Source organism: Pongo abelii, chromosome 3 (genome assembly GCF_028885655.2).
Source record: "Pongo abelii isolate AG06213 chromosome 3, NHGRI_mPonAbe1-v2.0_pri, whole genome shotgun sequence".
Classification (NCBI taxonomy): Eukaryota; Metazoa; Chordata; class Mammalia; order Primates; family Hominidae; genus Pongo; species Pongo abelii.
Window position 1 is genome coordinate 30,154,175 of NC_071988.2, and position 19,158 is coordinate 30,173,332.

General features: G+C 33.9%; 1 protein-coding gene across 9 annotated transcripts in view; it reads left to right on the forward strand.

Annotated features, from left to right (window-relative positions):
• PCDH7 (protocadherin 7) overlaps nucleotides 1-19,158 on the forward strand; it is a 423,240-nt gene that overhangs the window by 214,061 nt on the left and 190,021 nt on the right. For 2 of the 9 annotated variants that reach the window (XM_063723360.1, XM_063723362.1), the window contains exons 4-5: nucleotides 12,276-12,371; nucleotides 13,893-18,162. The exons of 5 other annotated variants lie outside the window; for them this stretch is intronic. In XM_063723360.1, coding sequence (XP_063579430.1) covers nucleotides 12,276-12,364 — 89 coding nt within the window. In that variant the 3' untranslated portion in view covers nucleotides 12,365-12,371; nucleotides 13,893-18,162. Of the gene's footprint in view, nucleotides 1-12,275; nucleotides 12,372-13,892; nucleotides 18,163-19,158 lie in introns of those variants that run through there. 2 more of the 9 variants (XM_063723361.1, XM_063723363.1) reach the window with 1 other exon arrangement.

Genomic DNA, 19,158 nt, shown 5'->3' on the forward strand with positions numbered 1-19,158 from the left:
TTGACATATGGAATCATGTCATCTATGTAGGAACACACATGCAGAAAAGATGCATATTTCAAAGTAGAATTAAGTAAAAATATCTGTTTCCACTGAGAAGATGGCATGTGTAGTTTGCTAATAATTGACCTCGTCATTAAGCAACTTTCAGCCCTCATCTGCCAATTCTGCTCCTCTGTAATTATCATATACATTTTACAATCAGTGGTAAGGCTTTCATTTCCTTCCTAGGAATAAGGTAGGTCATTTCTGAAGTGGTTAGGACAATTCTCTTGTAGCAATAGGGGAAAAAAAGAACAAAAAATGTAATATAGCTACATGGAGAGATGTATGCCTCTGAGCTCTTTTCATTTTAGCAGCTTGAGAAATATTGCTCCACGTTATTGCTCAGACACACATTCTTTCTAAACGAAGTTTACTGCCGTTGATTCCCAAGAGCTAAAGGATTCATTTTAATGTTTTTGCACTTCATTTAGCTAGTCTCCTTATTGATTGGACTTCATGAACTATCTACTTGTACGTGATATGCATTCCTAAACAAATTTTAGGACAAATATTTCCTGGATCAACATGTAGAGAATTTGACTTCCCAGTTACTGTATATTTTAGATACTCATTCTGAAATTTATGAGCAAACTTTAGGAAGAACTGGCACTGCTCACTGGGGAAAAACACACACACACACACACACACACACATCAGCCTTGATAGGCTAGGCCAAGCAGGTTTGAGGCACCTCTTGGAAATAATTTGAGTAATAAATTATCCTTTCCGAAAGATTTTATTTTGGAAATGTTCTATTAAATTAAAATCAATTGTTTAATACATTGCAAACTTGACAGTCTCTTAGTATATTGAGATATTTTTATATTGTAAAATCAAGTAATATTTTTATAATACAGTAAGCTTTAATAAATGGCCAGTATAAAATTTGTAACATATGTGCCTTAAAATTTGGGTTATTTTCTTTTATTACTTAAACGTGCCAACTTGAAATTTAATATAATCTTTTAAGTAAAATACTGACAGAGAAACCCTGTAAAGTGAACTTAAGATTTTAGTTTCCTAATTGCCTAATTGCCTTTTTCCCCTCCAGAGTGAAGTGTGTCCTTATATTTTTGTAATACTGAGGTAAAAATATACAAATATATTTTGGAGTATTTCAAAATACTCCTTTAAGGCTATTTCAGTGGACTGCTCAAGTACTTCATCATTTCGAAATGTCCTTTATACCTAAAGCTTTAATTTTCCGTATAAGGGATATTGTTTTTTAAAGCAAGCCTGAAAATCCCTGGGAGCACTTAGGCCTGCCACTGCCAATGCACAACAGGTCTCAACAAGAAACCCCATGCCCTGGGACTGGTGCTGACAGTTGGTATTTTAAGTTTCTGTTGAAAACTTATGATAATCCAATGTAAATGTGCCTGTTATTTATAATAACCATTTCAGTATTGTGGTATATTAGGCTTTTCTTGCACTTTCTCTCAGCACTGGAACCCAGCCATAATTCTGTCCTTGGCTTCTGTATTGCTTGCTATAATAAAGTCCTTCTGATACTACTGGTAATAAACTTTCATGGATGCAATCCAAGATAGACCCTACTGATAACTGAATTCTCTTTAACAGTGAATTGTATTGTTGTGAGACTCCAGCATAGTTACTTTCCTTTAGAGCTAAGGGTTTTACGTTGAAATAGTATTTATTTATTTATTTATATCATTGAACAGTCTCACTGCCGTGACTAAGAAAATTGCTCCATAAAATACTTAGTAATGTAAATGTGAGAATGAAAGTTATATATCTGATGGTTTGTCAAATTTATGGCTTGTACCAACACAACTGTCTCTATAAAGGAATTTAATACACACATTGGAGAATATTCCTGTAATGCCTAGTAAAATTGAATGCTGTTATGCTATGAGATCTCAAAAGCAGGAATCACTCTAGAATTATGCCTTTGACATTTCTAATCATGCATGGCCTGGCTTTACAAGTCTAAATTTGATGTAGGAAAACTTAAAATAAGCATTTATTATAGAAGTACCTGCCCTCCCACAGAGGATAGCATTCCATGTACAGGGCCTGTTTTTGATGTATTTCTTTACCTGTTTCTTTCATTGGCAAGAAATGGAAGAGTCAGTTAAGGGTAGGAAGTTTAACTGGATTCACATTAGAGGAAAAACAGGTCAAAGTTGATGAGCACGTGCCTTGAATCTGAGCTCAATGATTACCCCAGATTGAACAGTAATGATGTGGTAAGCCAAAAAAAAAAAAAAAAAAAACCTCCGTTTTATACCAATAGCCTGAAAATACATTAACATATTGAAATATGTTTAGCCTCTTTCTTTGTCTTCCAAGAATCAGGTTTTAAAAAGCATTGGTCCCATTTTAAAGAGTAGATTGCTTTTTTTGTCTTGAATTTAAAAAAAATTATCACACTTTCTGAACTGATTTTGATTGAAATTCTATTGACAAATTCAGTGTATTTGGTCAGTAAAATTTAAATTTTATAAAATGGTAATTTTAGAATTCTTTTTATAATGAACTTCCATTGATTGATATATGTTCATTGATATTTGAAAAATCCCAACGTTATAGCCACTTAATATTTATATAATTATATTTTTGCAAACCAAAATAATACACTAGCATAGTACAAAAATATTCTTTGTGCATTATGTATAGAGTACACTAAGACAAAGATTTAGTTTATTCTTATACAGTATTCTTAAAATAAACTTAGCTATCGTTTTTACAATGAAATTCTTGTGGCATATGGCTTATTCTCAAGTTTACCCTCCCTTCAACCAGAAAATGTATTACTTAACTGGGACATAAAAGAGCATAGATGGTGGGGGAGAGAAGGAACAGGTCCTTCACATATATTAGCAGGCTCTTATGCTGTTTATTAAGTCTGATGATAGTCAACCAATTCAGGCAGCTGATTGAAATAAGAAGGAATCAGCAATTTTGCAGAAGTGTGAAAACATGTGCACATGTACCTCACTCCTGCAGTTTTATCATCTGTCAGATTTCTCAAGAGTATACCATATTTTTTTCCAGCTTGAAATAAAACATTGGGAATATATACGTACATAATGAAATGAGATATATGCGTTGAGGGAATAGCACTGCCTAAAGTTAACAGATAGTTCATATGATTTAAGTGATTGTATTTGGAAGGGTATTCTCATGTATAAACTGAATTCCAACTTAGAGCATACTGCTTATCTTTTTAGTTGTACATGAATTTGGTGAGCAGAAAATAATTTTAAAAAAATTTTAGTAAGTGTCTGGGATGCTTTATTGTCAAAGAACAACTTGTATTTTAAAAATAAATTAAAATACATTAACTATGAACAGTGTGCAAAGTATTTCAAGTAGATAGGGTGAACAGACTGTTTTACTTTTCTTCCATTCTACATGTCTGTGAATAACCATTCCTTGAAGTTTAGGATTATACATAACAGTGCAAAATGGTGTTATTTCTACTTTACGAGGGAAATCATCCATTTTGTTTTCATTTTCATTTGGGTAAACTCAAAATGGCTTTGTACAGCTTCCGCTAATCTTATTCAAGACTGAAGCATTTTTGACAAAAGAATGTTTCCCAATTTTGAGTAGATTATTACATTTATGTGGCTAAATTGACTCAGAATTGACAACTGTTGTTTGACTTGGCAAAGTTAGAATATGGTAGTTGATAGTAAGAGGAGGGAGGTAACAAGTTGTAAAAACAAGAAATTTCAAAGAAGAACCTATAAGCAAATTGTGCTTTAGTAGTGAATGGTTGAATAAGGGTATTTTATTTTATTCCACTGTTTAAAGTGGAAATATAGAAATTCTCACTCTGTGTTGATTACTCCACAGCCTGCCCTCCCATACCTGGAAATATACATGAGACCAAAAAATGAGGTAAAATTTACTATCTAGTATTAAGTTTAGCTATTCAGACAGTCCTTTGTAAATTCTAGATATGTGTGCTAGGTGGAGTTAGAAACCTGTCTAGGTGGATAGAACCCTTACTCTCAGTATTTACGAGGTCAGGATGTGAGAAGTTATAAAATGAAGAGCTTGGTTGAAGTTTTAAGATATGTAATTTTTAAAACAAAATTCTTTTGAAAATAATTTATAGAATTATTTATAACACATTGGGTGAGGTGGAGGCCTGTATTTATTTATTTATTTAATATCCTACCTTACTAGACTTTATGCTACTTGATGACATGAGTTTGGAGACCATGTTTTCTTGTTTACTGTAATATATCCAGCTAAACTAGGACAGGGTCTTGCATATAGTAGAGTCTCAATAAATTTTTGAATTAATTAATGAATAAATGAATATTTGAATCAAGGATCTACTTATAATTTCCATTATTACCCATGCTTTAATATTTTATTTATTTTTTTGCTTGCTCTTCTTATAACTTAATCTACGTTGAATTGTGTTAGTAAAGAAATTAGTCAAAATTATTGATTAGTATAAAACATACTGTATAAAAAAGAAATTCAGTGTGCAAATCCTAAATTCTTTATAGAGCCTTGATGAAGTGTGCTTTATATTTCAAAATCATGCTTCTCTACGAGGTATAAATTTTTACCTTCAGTGTCCTAATTGGCAGAACTAAGGTATATCAATGGCAAATCTTTATTTTGTAGTTGAGAAATCGTTTTTCTAAATGTTCTATCCCTCAGGGATCTGAGGACCTCAAGGACTTGAAGATCAAAGATGGCATGATGATGGTGCATTCCTAGCATGGAGAAAAGTCCTAACATTCTCTGTGTACTTTGCCCTTAAAAAAATTATTTTCTAGATAAGTTGGTATTGATTAGTAAACTTTATGAGTAACCTAGGTTAAGAACATCACAATTGCAAATTTGAATTCTTACTACATTGGTGATACATGTTGAAGTATGTATTTATTTACATATTCATTCATTAATTTACTTATTACTAAAATATTGTTGAAATTAATTTCAAAGACAGCTGTAAGATTCAGGTATAGACAACCTATCTAAGCAATGGAAGAGGTAGGTTAAATGTCTGTCTTGAGTAAGTGTTTTTTTTTTTTTTTTCCTAGCTATGCTACTCTTTACACATTTCATTCTATTTTTATGAATATCCTGGAATACTTTTTGAAAATTACAGTTTGTTTTTCCTTTTTCCCTGAGAGAACATAGGGTGACACTGGGTGGAAATCAAGATTTGCTATGGGTTTGCAAAAACCTACATAAGAAATAATTCTCTGAGTTTCCACGGTAGTTTATTGGATATTATCATATTTCTATTTTTAAATCACTTTCATTCATCTTGAACCTCCATATCAATTCTGCTTCATTGCTGCCCTTTTCACCCTTGTTTATAGCTTCAGTTATAAACTTCAGTCCTCTCTTCACCACCTCACTGCACCCTAAGCTTTCAGCATGATAACCAATTCACTCTCTTTAAATATGCAACAAAATCAATATATTACTGGTGTGCTAATTAACTGTCACATGTGAAAATACTTTGCATATTTCATCTCACTTAATTCTCACTGTATTTTTATTATGTAGGTTTTATTATTTCACCAGTGAGCAAACTAAGGATTACAGAATTTAAGTGACTTGCTTAAAGTCATGCAGCCAGTGAGTGGCTGAAATGCAGTTTGAACAAAATCTGTCAAAACAAAACAAAACCATGTTCTTCCCATTACATCATGCTATATCTAGCCATGCCTTTCTTTCATCAGAGCGGTCTTAACCTCTTTCGCCTGCATCTCTTCACTGCTGGCCAACTCTTCCTTTAAACCAAACTTGTCCAACTCGTGGCCCAGGATGACTTTGAATGTGGTCCAAAACACATTTGTAAACTTTCTTAAAACATAATGAGATTTTTTTTTGCGTTTTTTTTTTTTTTTTTTTTTTAGCTCATCAGCTATCGTTACTGTTAGTGTATTTTATGTGTGGTCCAAGACAATTTTTCTTCCAGTGTGGCCCAGGGAAGCCAAAAGATTGGACACCTCTGCTTTAAACTTTACTACAAGTTTGGTCTCTTTTGTGGAACTGTTGCTCACCACCTCTTCCATAGCTCTGCATAACACATCTTGGTACTAGCATATGTCATATTAGGGTCTTAAAAATTTATGTATCACTCCTCTTGCTCCAGTGTGGCCTCTGTGAGGGCAGGATTATTATTTTTTTTATTCCACTCAATATTGAAGGAGCTTAAGCTGGCAGTTCTCAAAGCCAAGCAATCTCAAAACTCCAGGACTCAAAATCATTTCCTGATAATATTAGGATATCATTTACTCTTTCAACTCTCATTCTCATAAGTGCACAATAGAATTTTTGTGAGGCTACATGCTCTGTGTCAGTGCAACAGATTGAATTCAGAGCAGATAGGATAATCCAGATATCCTCTGGTAAGATAATCATTCAAGAGATGTGCAAAAGTGTCAAATAATGTCATTCTTCTCACTTTTTTTAATATGGTAATTTCTATTAAAATATATTATTTTTGTCAGCATATAATGAATTTCAAACATATATATAACTAATTATTTTAAAAGTGTTTTTATTTTAATGTTGAATATGATGAATATCAACAGATATACCCCACATAAGCAATAGCTCTTTAGGGTCCTCTATAATTTTTAAAGTGTAAAGGAGACTTGAAAACCAAACACATAGGACCACTGACTGAACTAACCTCTGGCACCCATTAAATATTTGATTGACAAAACTGAATAATCAAACTAATAAACCAATCCAGTGGAGGAGACTATAAATGTTCTAGTGAGGACTTAGGTTTTCTGTTATTTTACAAACTTATTCTAACAAACAACTATAAGTCAGGAAGACAATGAGCAAAACTCATATTGCACATATATTAGTTAGAATAAAAGGAAACTTAGGATATTCATTATTTCCATTGTGTAAAATCATGTATTAATTAAAATTAAATTGTAAGCAAATATTACTCAATACAATAGTCAACAGTTAACTAGGTATCCAGGTAAGTTATTAGCTTTTATAAAGGACATAGTGGGTCATGCTATTGTGGTTATACATTGTGAGATTTTTAAGGAGCAGGCTTGTGAAATATAGAAATTTGAAATCTATTAAGCAAAATATTATATATTTGCCAATAGTGTTTTACAATGTTTTTAATGCTACTAAATCTTGAAATTTTAATGAAGTTGTCACCTAAGAAAAATGTATCTCAGCTCCAGTTATAGAAAGCAACATTCTAATTGTCATGAAAATTAACTTTTAAAAAGAAGCATGTAATATTAAATAAGATTAATGAGCATCTTCAGTTAGAAGGAAAAATAAAATAATATTTTATGTATTTACTCTAGATTTAAGACATTTTAAACATTATATGCTACTATTAATACATCATACTTCAACTTTTCATATATGTGTATGCATGTATATTATCTCAAATCCAATTATAATATAATTCAGTAGCTTAGATTTACACCTAATTTTTAAATATTATTCACGAATTTCTTCATTGTACCATTGCTTATTAAAGCTGGTAATTTTAAACACTTTTAAAATTTAAAATTTTACTCAGCTGATTTTTATTGCCGTTAAGCTATGCAACTTATTCATTTAAATCTCAGGAATACTAGAAACACTATTAATGCCTAATAAATAAGTTGTATATAGAATTCATAATTAACTATTCTTTTAACTCATTTATAATTCTTACTGATTTTCAAAAAATGCTTCAGGTCATGCCTACACAATGACTTTTTTTTAAAGGAATATTCTCTATTTTTTTTAATGTGGTCTCATTTATGTCCTGACTGATAAGCTCACCCAGGGTTTATATGATTATGTACTTTGTAATTTGAAACTGCTGTTTGTTCTTCACTTTAAAAGGAGATCAGGCACTAGCATATCTGCAGTTTCCTGATTCCTGTAAAAACATGTGACATTCCTCCTTTGCAAAGGTTTCCAGATTCCTTCTCTCCGTGTTGCCAATCCTGCCGCCACCCAAGGCTGATCTTAATTCCATGGGGCCAAAGTTAGTGCAAACAATCAAGCTGACCTCTCCACACTCCAGCCCTGCCTATAACATTATGGACATTATGATTATTGAAATGCCCTTTTTGATGATTATTCAGCCACTACTAGCAAGAAAATCTGAAATGTCTCCGCCTAAAGCATGGCCTCCCCTGAGGAATATGCTAGACTATCTATGGTCGCAGAAGCCCTGAGTATAACCATGACAGACTGTGGGAAAGTTTGAGAGTCAGACCCAGAATGAAAATCTCTGATTTTTCCAATTGTAAGAGAGAATTTACTTTTAGGACAGACCTTACTGATAGGATAAGGAAAACAATAGTGTTATCAGGAATATTTATGCAGCAGGAGAATAATCTCTTCTCATATATCCTTACACCAGACACACCAGGTTTTGAAAAATGTTTAATGACGTAAGCAGAGAACAGGGGTCCCACTGCCTAACTAAACTCCCTGTAATATATTAACATATTATATATTAATGTTTAATAGTCTCTCCTACCTATCAAGGATGTGTTCTGTTGTTTTTCTCAACATCTATTGTTTTTTCCACCACAAGATCCACCCTGTTTGGACAAACTTCGCTGACTCTCCAGCTCTCACCCACCTCCCTCCCACCACACTGCCTTAGGATGTTTTGACTTCCCTTTCCATAAACTTTTTTTTTTTTCTTTTCTGCAGCAACTCTTTTTTGCTGCCATTCTTTTATACACATCCTATCCAGTCTGTGAAAAGCAGTCTCTCTCTTGTGAATAACATTTACTCCTCTTATATCTTTGATTTTAATCCCCAACTACATCAGTATTGAGCGCCTTATCTCTTTGTGTGTGTGTGTGTGTGTGTGTGTGTGTGAGAGAGAGAGACAGAGTCCCGCTCTGTTACCCAGGCTGGAGTGCAGTGGTGCGATCTTTGCTCACTGCAGCCTCCACCTCCTGTGTTCAAGCGTTTCTCTCCTGCCTCAGTCTCCCAAGTAGCTGGGATTACAGGCGCCCACCACCATGCTTGGATAATTTTTTGTGCTTTTAGTAGAGACGGGGTTTCGCCATGTTAGCCAGACTGTTCTCGAACTCCTGACCTCAGGTGATCTGCCCACCTCGGCCTCCCAAAGTGCTGGGATTACAGGCGTGAGCCACTGCGCCCAGCCTTACCCCTTATTCTTTTATCCCAGCTAAAGAACTCATTCCTTGAGGACATGAACCAATGCCTTCTCTGCTTACAGTTGCACATGCTCTCTGGGCTTATTTTACTAAGTCCCACAGCCTTGTGTTATCAGTCTCTTAATATCTGTACTTCTACCATGATTATACATTTTTCCAAGAATGGAAACTAGAAGAAGCAGACTCTAGAGTGGTCAGACTGATAGTGTTTTCCATGCGATTCATATTGTTTCATTGTTGTGACAGATAATTCCTGTCATTTTGGGAAAACAAACTTATTACAAACTTTTTATTGTCAATGCACTTAATAATAATCACAAACTGTCTCTCTATCTACCTATTTTTATAAATCATAGGGATCATTTTCCCTTTGTTATTGTTACCAGGTGAAAATCTAACTCATATCGTTGCCCATACCAAATTCCTACCAAATGCCTCATGGGGATGAGGGATGCTTTTATTATCCTGGTTTCTAACTTTCAAATACATAAAATTTATATTTCCTTCACCCAGAAATTGCAATTCTCTACTCCATCAATTCTTGTCTTTTATTTCATTTCTTAATTGTCATACAATAATTTATAGTGTACCTAGCGAAGATTCAATGCATATAGTATACAGTAATCACATCAGAGTAATTAGCATATGTCCATCATCTCAAACATTAATCATTTCTTTGTGTTGGGAACATTCAGTGTCTTTCTGGTAGCTATGTGAAACTATATAATATAATAGTGCTATCTGTAGTCATTCTGCAGTGGTAGAGAACACTAGAACCTATTTCTTTCCTCCTATCTAACTATAATTTTGCATCCCTTAACAAATTTTTTCCTATCCCCTCCTCTGCTTACCCTTCCCAACCTCTAGTATCCTCTGTTCTACTTTTTACTTCCATGATACCAACTTTTTTTAGCTTCTACATGTTAGTGAGAACATGCGGTGTTTAACTTTCTATTCCTGGTTTATTTGACGCTTTAGGATTCCAGCTTTATTTTTTTGAGTTATCCTTCTATGTTGTTTTGGTTATTTATAAACTCTGCTATTTATAAAATCATTTTATATTGCTTATTACATCTTAATAAATTATCAGTGTTTTTCTGTTTTCTGCGTATATATTTACTTTTTATAGTTTCTCATAAGTATACTTTTCATTACTTTTAATCTCTCCCAGTGCAGAGCTAATTTATTATCCCATAATAATCTTTCCTTCTTAAAGCCAAAGGAAGAATTTTCTATACATAAAGTCTTAGTATATTAGCAACTCATACGCAAAAAAAAAAAAAAAAAAATGCTGAATTTCATGCTAGATGCAAGATCTGGCCACAAATTGAGAGCATGTGGATTCTCCTCCTTTTTGGTTTTTGGCTTATAAGATTCTCACATTTGCTTCTTCCAAAGACAAAATTCTGATCCCAAAATAATCACTGAGGAATATCTAAATGTACAACAAATTAGGTTTAATTTTTTAATTTTATTTTACTGAAATACAGAGGTTTTAACTTTGAAGGGGGATTCAAACTTTAAAATAGTACGTGTAATACCAATTAATGTTTTAAGTTAAATACAAAATTATAGAAATTTATAGAATCCCAAGCAATGGTGCAAAAAGTATATGCTCAATAATATCAGTTTAAAATTAAGTTTGCTGCTTTGAGTTGTTTCTTTTACATCAGAGGGCCTAGATGCTACATATGCCTTCAGAATTCTTTGATATTAATCTCTTATGACAACCAATTAGTTTCCAAATTTCTCAACTGAAGGGCTGAATAATACTATTGCCTAAGCATTAGGTGGGTCATGTTATTTTAACTAGATACGATGGCTAATCATATGCAGTGTGTCAGACCAGAGGAGTTGAAAACTGGGAAATTTGGAGACACCCTGTCTAAACAGGATTAAGGCTAAACGAAAAGAATTATTGTTTTCCAAACCCCAATGATCCTTGTGATAGCTGCTTTCCCAAACATTGGGATTAAAGGTTAGATTCACTTTTAGAAACAAGAATGCAAACATGTATTCATGAATAGCCCTGTCTTTAGAGAAATATTCATCAGTGTCCTAGCCCTTCTGTATCTATTACACTAAGAAACATATTTGTGTATGAAGTCACACACAGGAAAATTAATTCTCTCCTATATTTCATTTTTTTACATTACTTTTCTTCATAAAATACACATCTATTTTTGCAAGTTTATCTTCACTGTGTATAAAAGCTTTTCTAAATAAACAGTTTAAGAGAAACATTTTTGTATATGATTTGCATTTAAATATAAACATACAAAGTTAAATATTTCTTTTAAAATAAATTCTAAGAGAAAAAAATTGTACCAGTGTTTGTTTTGCAGTGGTATTATTGCATAGGTTATTAAAACAACTAATCTTTATTAAAATTCAAATAATTTATGGCCATCAACTGTTTGGTATACATTTTAATTTATTTTTATAAAATTCTGTGTATTTATGCTCTTTGAAAGTATACATAGTCCAGATTAAACCATGTCCATAAAAATATAATTAAAACATGAACATTTTAAAAACTTTTATTAGTTTGACCTCCTCCTGTATATAGGGATTCTGTTAAATTAATTTTTTTATTAAGTTAATAAGTTGAAGTTGTTCTCATGTCAAAATTACACATCCTTAGGAGGACATGAAAAGGAAGGTGCATTGTGAGACAGTTATATAACAGCTAGGTAGAGACAATGAGATGACAATCCTACTGTATGTTAGAAAGAAGATACATATCTATTTGGTATTAGGGTCATCTTATAGTTTTTTTCTGTTGTAAAAAAAAGTTATGCTCATATGTGAAGGTCCTGCCTAGTTAAAAAATGAGGATAAAATGGTGGCTCGTTTTGTAGCAGCCAACTGGGTCCCTGGATTTGGAGAATCATAGTTGAAGGACTGTTCAAATTAACACATTTCAAAATACTAATTTGTTTAGATTGTCTTTTAAATTTACACAGATTCTTTTTTTAAAGAAAGCAAACAAACTCAGGGTTTTTGGAAATTGTTTTATTGGCGAGGTCTGTGGATGGACACCATTGTGTAGGGGCTGCTGATTTTCCCTTTACATATTTCCCCATCTCCCTTCCCCAGGTGTTGCTGCCATCACTACCTTTCCCTTCCTCCCCTTTCCTCATGGCAAGACGCATGGAAGAAGAGTGCTGTTAAGGCCTCTCCATTAATCAACAGGTATGGTGGTTCTCATGAAACAGTGTAGCTGCCCCTCTTCTGCATTCTCCATTAATAGTCTGTCTCTTACATTTACAAGATGCATTCATTCACTACACAGAGCCTTCCATATGGAAGAATTGTTCAACTTGAGTTTATATATGTCACCGTGTTATGCATTACCTAAATCCCTACACAGTGGTAGATTTTTCTAAATGTATAGAGTTTAGAAGAATTAATGATATTATTCTCAGGGAAAGTGGCTATGCAGTTTCCTCAACAAAATATGTATAAAAGAAATGGAACTTGTATGTATGAATATGCCACTTTCAACGTTCTACAAACAATTGTTACATAACATATCTTTGAAAGTATAAAACAGGAATATTTCTGTGAATTTTATTTCAAAATTTAATAGCATTTGCATCTTCAAAAGCATTGCACAAAATTTTATGCACATAATTATAATACTCATCTGGTTATAGAAAATTAGGTATAAGCTAGTTCAAATAAATCTAAATACCCTACAAAGCTATGCCATTCAGATGTGAAAGCTGAATGCGTGCTAATTACTTTCTGCAACTTTCTTTTGTCAACTCAGCTGGTGGCATTTGAGGGAGACAGAGGGGACTGTTTGTTCAGTCCAAGATATCCTTCATTCAGGGTGCTATATTTTGAAAGGAGCTAGGCCCTCAGGGCTCAAACTCCAGCAGAGTCATAACCTATAAAACATGAACACTCAGTCATCACCAGGAAGTGCCTGCCTTCTTGACTTCTTTTTTCACTAGTGAAACGAGTCCTCCCAGCTCCTGCAGGGGCTTGTTTTGATGTATCAGGCTTTGCTTATAGTCTTGTGACTCTCTCAGGTTCTTTGAGACACATGACTAAAATGCTACCTTTGGGCTAGGAACATTCTTGGCAGATGACTTAGAAAAACAGTGTGTCTATGGGTGTGTATGTGTACAGCAGCATTATTTGTAGTATTCTTTAAAACGGTAGCAGAATTAAGACTTGTCTGTGTACATAAACAAAGCAAACCATTTCAATTTACATGCATTTTCACCGAACATTAAAAGATCATATTCCATTTTTCTACTGTATTTGAATGCATTGGAATACCGGAGAAATTGAAAAGGGAATGGATGTTAGTCTGGACCATTAATCTTCTTTTAGAAATGTATGGCTTTCTATTAGATAAAGCTCTGATCATTGAGTATCTTTAATGATCTCACTTCTACCCATATTCCTTGCCTTTATATTATGTTTTAACCTCAAGCGCACACTGCACTCTGTGCTCTGCATCTTTCCCAGAGGGTGCAATCTTTCCTGTCCACAGGTCTTCTCACGGTTAGGCCTCTCCATCTGGAAGGCACTTTACTTGTGGCTGTTTGGAAAATTCACATACAAAAAATAATAACAGCAACCATGAACTGAGGATTTATTGTGTATGGGCACAATGTTAATGAATTTCACTTCCATTTTCTTGATTCATCCACACAAAGAAACAATAAGTTAGAAATTATTATTCATTTTATGTAATAGGTAAGGAAACTGAGAGGTGGCGAAGTCGAGGGGGACAAGATCACTCAGGATTGACTCAAGTGGGACATGCCTTATACAGCTTCTCCTCATTTCTCCCCAGGAAAGCAGTACTTTCGTTCATGCTCACCTCTTGAGTTACTAGAGGGCAATGATTCCACCTTATGTTTTATGAGCTCTTCAATGTCCACAGTATTTGTTACTCACTAAATGTTGATTAAATGAATGAATGTTTACAAAACAGCCTTTTGTCTTCTTCTCCTGAACATGGGCCCTTCCCCTCACCCATACTTCTCTCTATTCTGTTTTTATTCCCTACTTAGCTTGTTGCTCTTGGCCATTATTAGCTTCGTAGATTACTCAATATGTTTTCTATAAGAAATAATTCATTACTTTTCAGCAGATTTAGGACCTGTAACTACAAACTGAATCAATATAAAATAATTTCATCCCCAGAAAAAGAAATTGATAATTCAAATCCTGTAACATTTATCAAATCTAATGGCAGGAAAGGAAGCACAAAAACACTTATAACTCACACAGAAAGAAGAAAATTTAACCAAATTTTTTTAAAGATTTGAGGAAAGGAAATTATGAAAATTATATGTGGGATTATAGGAAGATAAAGAGGCTATGCTTGAATAGGAAAACAGTTGTATGAGTTTACCACTAAAGGAAAACAGTGGATAAGTAAAAAGGCAGATAGGAAAGAGGCCAAATTAAGGAGAAAAAAAAAATCTTTGAGAAAAAAGAAGCAAAACAATTTTGGAAAAGTGAATTAAATAGGAGTAACAAAATGAAGGAAACATGTCATTAAAAACCACAGACACTGAAAGGACGTTAAAAGAATATGAAATAAAATTGGGAGGGAAAAAATCAATGCAGGTAGAGAAAAAGAAGTTTATTTATGAGTTTGTGTTTCCTTATTCTTAGAAAAGCCTTTGAGGTAAAATGACTGGAAAGAAAAAGGGTAAGTTAAGATGCATTGATTTGTGTACACTGTATGTTTTTAGGACTTTTTCTGTGACAACAGTTTTTTTGAGAGCAAGATACGGGCTTAAGCATTAATTTGGAGCTATGCATTTAGAACTAAAATAGTTGTGCCTAGAGAATACAGTTGAGACAGGGCTTGCTGGGAAATTAGGATTCAAGTCCAAATATCCCTCTCCACCACATTCTCTACCAAGATACTCATAACATTAATCTGTTAGTTTTACACATAAAAGTATCACCTTATATCTGTTTTTCTTTATGTAGAGTGCCTGAAGCGTAGAATAAATGTTTGCTGAATTAGTCATGAAATTTTAAGAGTGGATAGAGATTAATGGTCAACAAATCCCGTCTTAGATTGTGCATGCATCCGTTAACACCATTTGTAAGACTTGCTTATCTCCATTTGAATAATTCCAGGGACACAAAGTCTAGAGGTTGCTCCTATTTTGGGATGTCTTTAACTTTCCAGCTTTTTCTAGCTTCCTGTAACTTGAATCCAATTATCCCAGTTTTCCCTTTTGGAAGCACAAAATAATTTCTATTTTTTTTAAATGAAAGTATTTCTAGGCTTAAATTCAGACAGACACTATGTCATAATGTCTAGATATCTAATGTCTCTCTATTTTCTTTTTTGGTTTATAGCCCCAGTCTTTCTAATTTTTCTATGTTACTTGATTGCAAATCTTTTTAGTATTCTGGTTATTTTCATTTTCTCATTTGGTGAAAAATGGTCTTGCCTAAAACAAGCAATTCAGCATGGGCTTCCATAGTTTATGTTCTTATATTTAGTCAGCTTGAAGAAACTAGCAATTTCATTTGAACACCTTCAAGGAAAAAAAAAAAAGAGGTACAGTTTAAAGCTGCATATGGCTTTGACATTAATTTGTTAAAGGTGTGGTTTGTATAGGATGCAGTATATAAATAAAATAAACACGAGTATGTGTAAAACAATTAGTTTTAAAAATAGCATTTGAAGAAAGATTTTCAGTCTTTACTTTTTACTTTGTAATTTAATACATATTTTAGTTTGGGTTGGGTGCCTGAGGTGAATCTTTGCCTAAGAAGTCCATTCATCATTCTAACAAATTTCACACTACAAAATACAATGTCCTTAAGTGGATAATAACATCGGTGGAAGTAAAAGACAAGCAAAACAAAACAAAACAAAAATTATTTTTTCATTGCAAGTAATTGACTTGATTGACTGATAATATGGTCTCGTATATAACAATATATTATATTGTTACATGGAGGGCAAAATAAGATTAAAAGATGTGTAAAGCAAGAGCTGTCAGATCTGCACTTTCCCTAACATAATTTATTGCAAAGTAAATTCTTCATTTATGGGAACTGTTACAAATGCCAAATTGCTGTCAATATCCCTTGGTGCAGTGTATTTATGAGTAGATTATGGCACACTCTACAAGGCCCTGCACATCTGATTTTCAGTGAGTGTCTATGCAGAATATATGGCCTTTTCCAGAACTAGGAAATTTAATTAACTTTCTGGCAGAGAACACTTTTTATGCCACATCCCTTTTTGCTGACCCTACCCAAGACTTCCATTTTCAAATGTGCTTCATATATTATGAACCTATATAATCTTAATGAATGTCTTCCATATGGTAATTATATTGTTTGATTTTGTACAGTATTCTCAAGAGCTCCAGTGGTGACATAAATTTTTTCTCTATGGTACTGAACATTTCTTTGTACATTGTATGAATATATGCACCTCCCTCTGCTTTTTGACATTCAGTTACCAAAGCAATAGCCTTTAGGTATTAGATTATCTATAAGATTCTTAGGCCATATTCTTAAAACAACAGGGAACCTGTATCTGCTTTGCTATCACTGCTGTTGAAGGGATATGCCATGTGCAACATGACCAATTTGATACCTTTTACTCTGTCTTTTAGTGTCATAGAAAGATGAGTGAAAAGCAGGACACAGGGATTAATCACTTAACCTCTCAAGACCTCATCAATGCCATTAAAATGGGGGATTTGGACTAGTTCATTTTTAAAGTGAATTCCAACTTTCTACAGAATATGGAAGACTAGGAATTTTATAAATTGAGATTTTGTTCTAGGTTTGCCAGGAAACTATATTTAACCTCCCTGGAGCATGGTTTCCTCAGCTGCAAAATAAGGAGACTGAGCTAAATCACGGATGTAATCTTTAGGATAACATGTGTTGACTTATTTTTCTTTCTGAAGCTGTCTCTTGAGGATTCTGAGAGCTTGCTTTGACTGAGTGGCATGAAGTGCTGTGATCATGTGTTCCATTACCTCTGTGTCACAAACTTGCATCATAAATTCTGAGAATGCTTCTCATTCAAAAAGAAAAATTTTGAAAGATTATTATAATTTTTAAATTTCTATGTTTTTTTCTTGTTTGAGGTATACACAGATGATTCTTGTGCTTAAAAATGTGTGAATCCAGGAAATTGTTTGGTGCTCTTAAGGAAGACAGGTTGAGAAGAGGACAGCCACTTTAGATACTTAGAATACTTTAACTCAGAAGAGAGATGAGGGATTCAACTCATTCTTTGTGATTCTTAGCAGCAGATTGAAAGCCAATTGGATAACGTGGGGAAAAACCTGACTCGCATAAGCATAAAATGTATTACTATAGAAAATGCTCAGTAAAAGTTGATACATAGAATAGTCTGTGTTGTGAAATCTGCATCATTAAAGATGTTAAAATTTAGATTGCTTGACAATTTCTCAAGGCCACTATTTTTATTTATTTTATTTTATTTTATTTTATTTTTTGAGACAGAGTCTCAGTCTCTGTCTCCCAGGCTGGAGTGCAGTGAGCAGTGGCGCAATCTCGGCTCACTGCAACCTCCGCCTGCTGGGTTCAAGGGATTCTCCTGCCTCAGCCTCTCCAGTAGCTGGGATTACAGGCATTTACCACCACACCTGGCTAATTTTTTTATTTTTAGTGGAGGTGGGGTTTCACCATGTTGACCAGGCTGGTCTCAAACTCCTGATCTCAAGTGATCGTCCTGCCCCGGCCTCTCAAAGTCCTGGGATTACAGGCATAAGCCACCATGCTCGGCCAAGGCCATTGTTAAAGGACCTCATAAGATAGCGAGTTAGATAAAATGAATTCCAGGCTGGGCGCAGTGGCTCACGCCTGTAATCCCAGCACTTTGGGAGGCTGAGGCAGGTGGATCATAAGGTCAGGAGATCGAGACCATCCTGGCTAACACGATGAAACCCCGTCTCTACTAAAAATACAAAAACAAAAAAAAACAATTAGCCAGGCAAGGTGGCGCAAGCCTGTAGTCCCAGCTATTCGGGAGGCTGAGGCAGGAGAATGGCATGAACCCAGGAGGCGGAGCTTGCAGTGAGCTGAGATCATGCCACTGCACTCCAGCCTGGGCAACAGAGTGAGACTCCATCTCAAAAAAAAAAAAAAAAAAAAAGAATTCCAATGCTAATGGTCTGTCGTTCCATAATAACTATCAGACATAATAATACCAATAACTTTGTACTTGGTTTTGGTGAAATAATTATCAAAGATTTTATCGGAATTGATGATTTAGAATTTTAACATAAGCCATCTACTTGTTAGCCAATGCTGTAGTGTTCTAGTAAAGTGCTTTATATTATCAAAGCTGCCTTTTTGAAGGAAAAGTTACTAATTCTCATTTGTGGAATTCACTTTTTCTATTATCTATGGACTACACTTTGTATCTTCATTTTGAATGTTACTTCTTTATTGAAGTATAACTGACTGTAATAAAAGTTAAAATAAAGATCATTTGCAAAAGTAATTTAATTATTTTCAACTTAATAAGATATAGAACAGAAAGCATTCACATAGAATCATAAAGTATTTTACCTGGAAGGGATTATGAAAATTTCCTTTTGAAATCTCGTTAACTTTTTCAAGGTCACTTAGTTAGTGAGACACTTGTGATCCAGATTTTCTGAATCTCAATTCAGAGTAACCAAATTTACTCTAGTAGCTTGCTGAAAAGTACAGATCTTGGTGAGTTGAGGCTTTCTTTTGCGTCCTTGGATGCACTACTTGTCTTGAATCAGCCGGATGAAATAGGAAAGCAAACAAAAAATTTTGTATAGAAGAAACAGAAAAACACTAGGTAGCGTAGCCTGCTGTGTTCCTGGAGGAACGTGGAGGTCGGCATCCCTTTGTAAAGCTTGACATTACAAATATTCGTTGTAATCTACTAACAACTCTTGCCAGAAGTAAAAACAGTAAAAACAAATATATATTCCAACTTAAAATCAGGAGCTGCGTA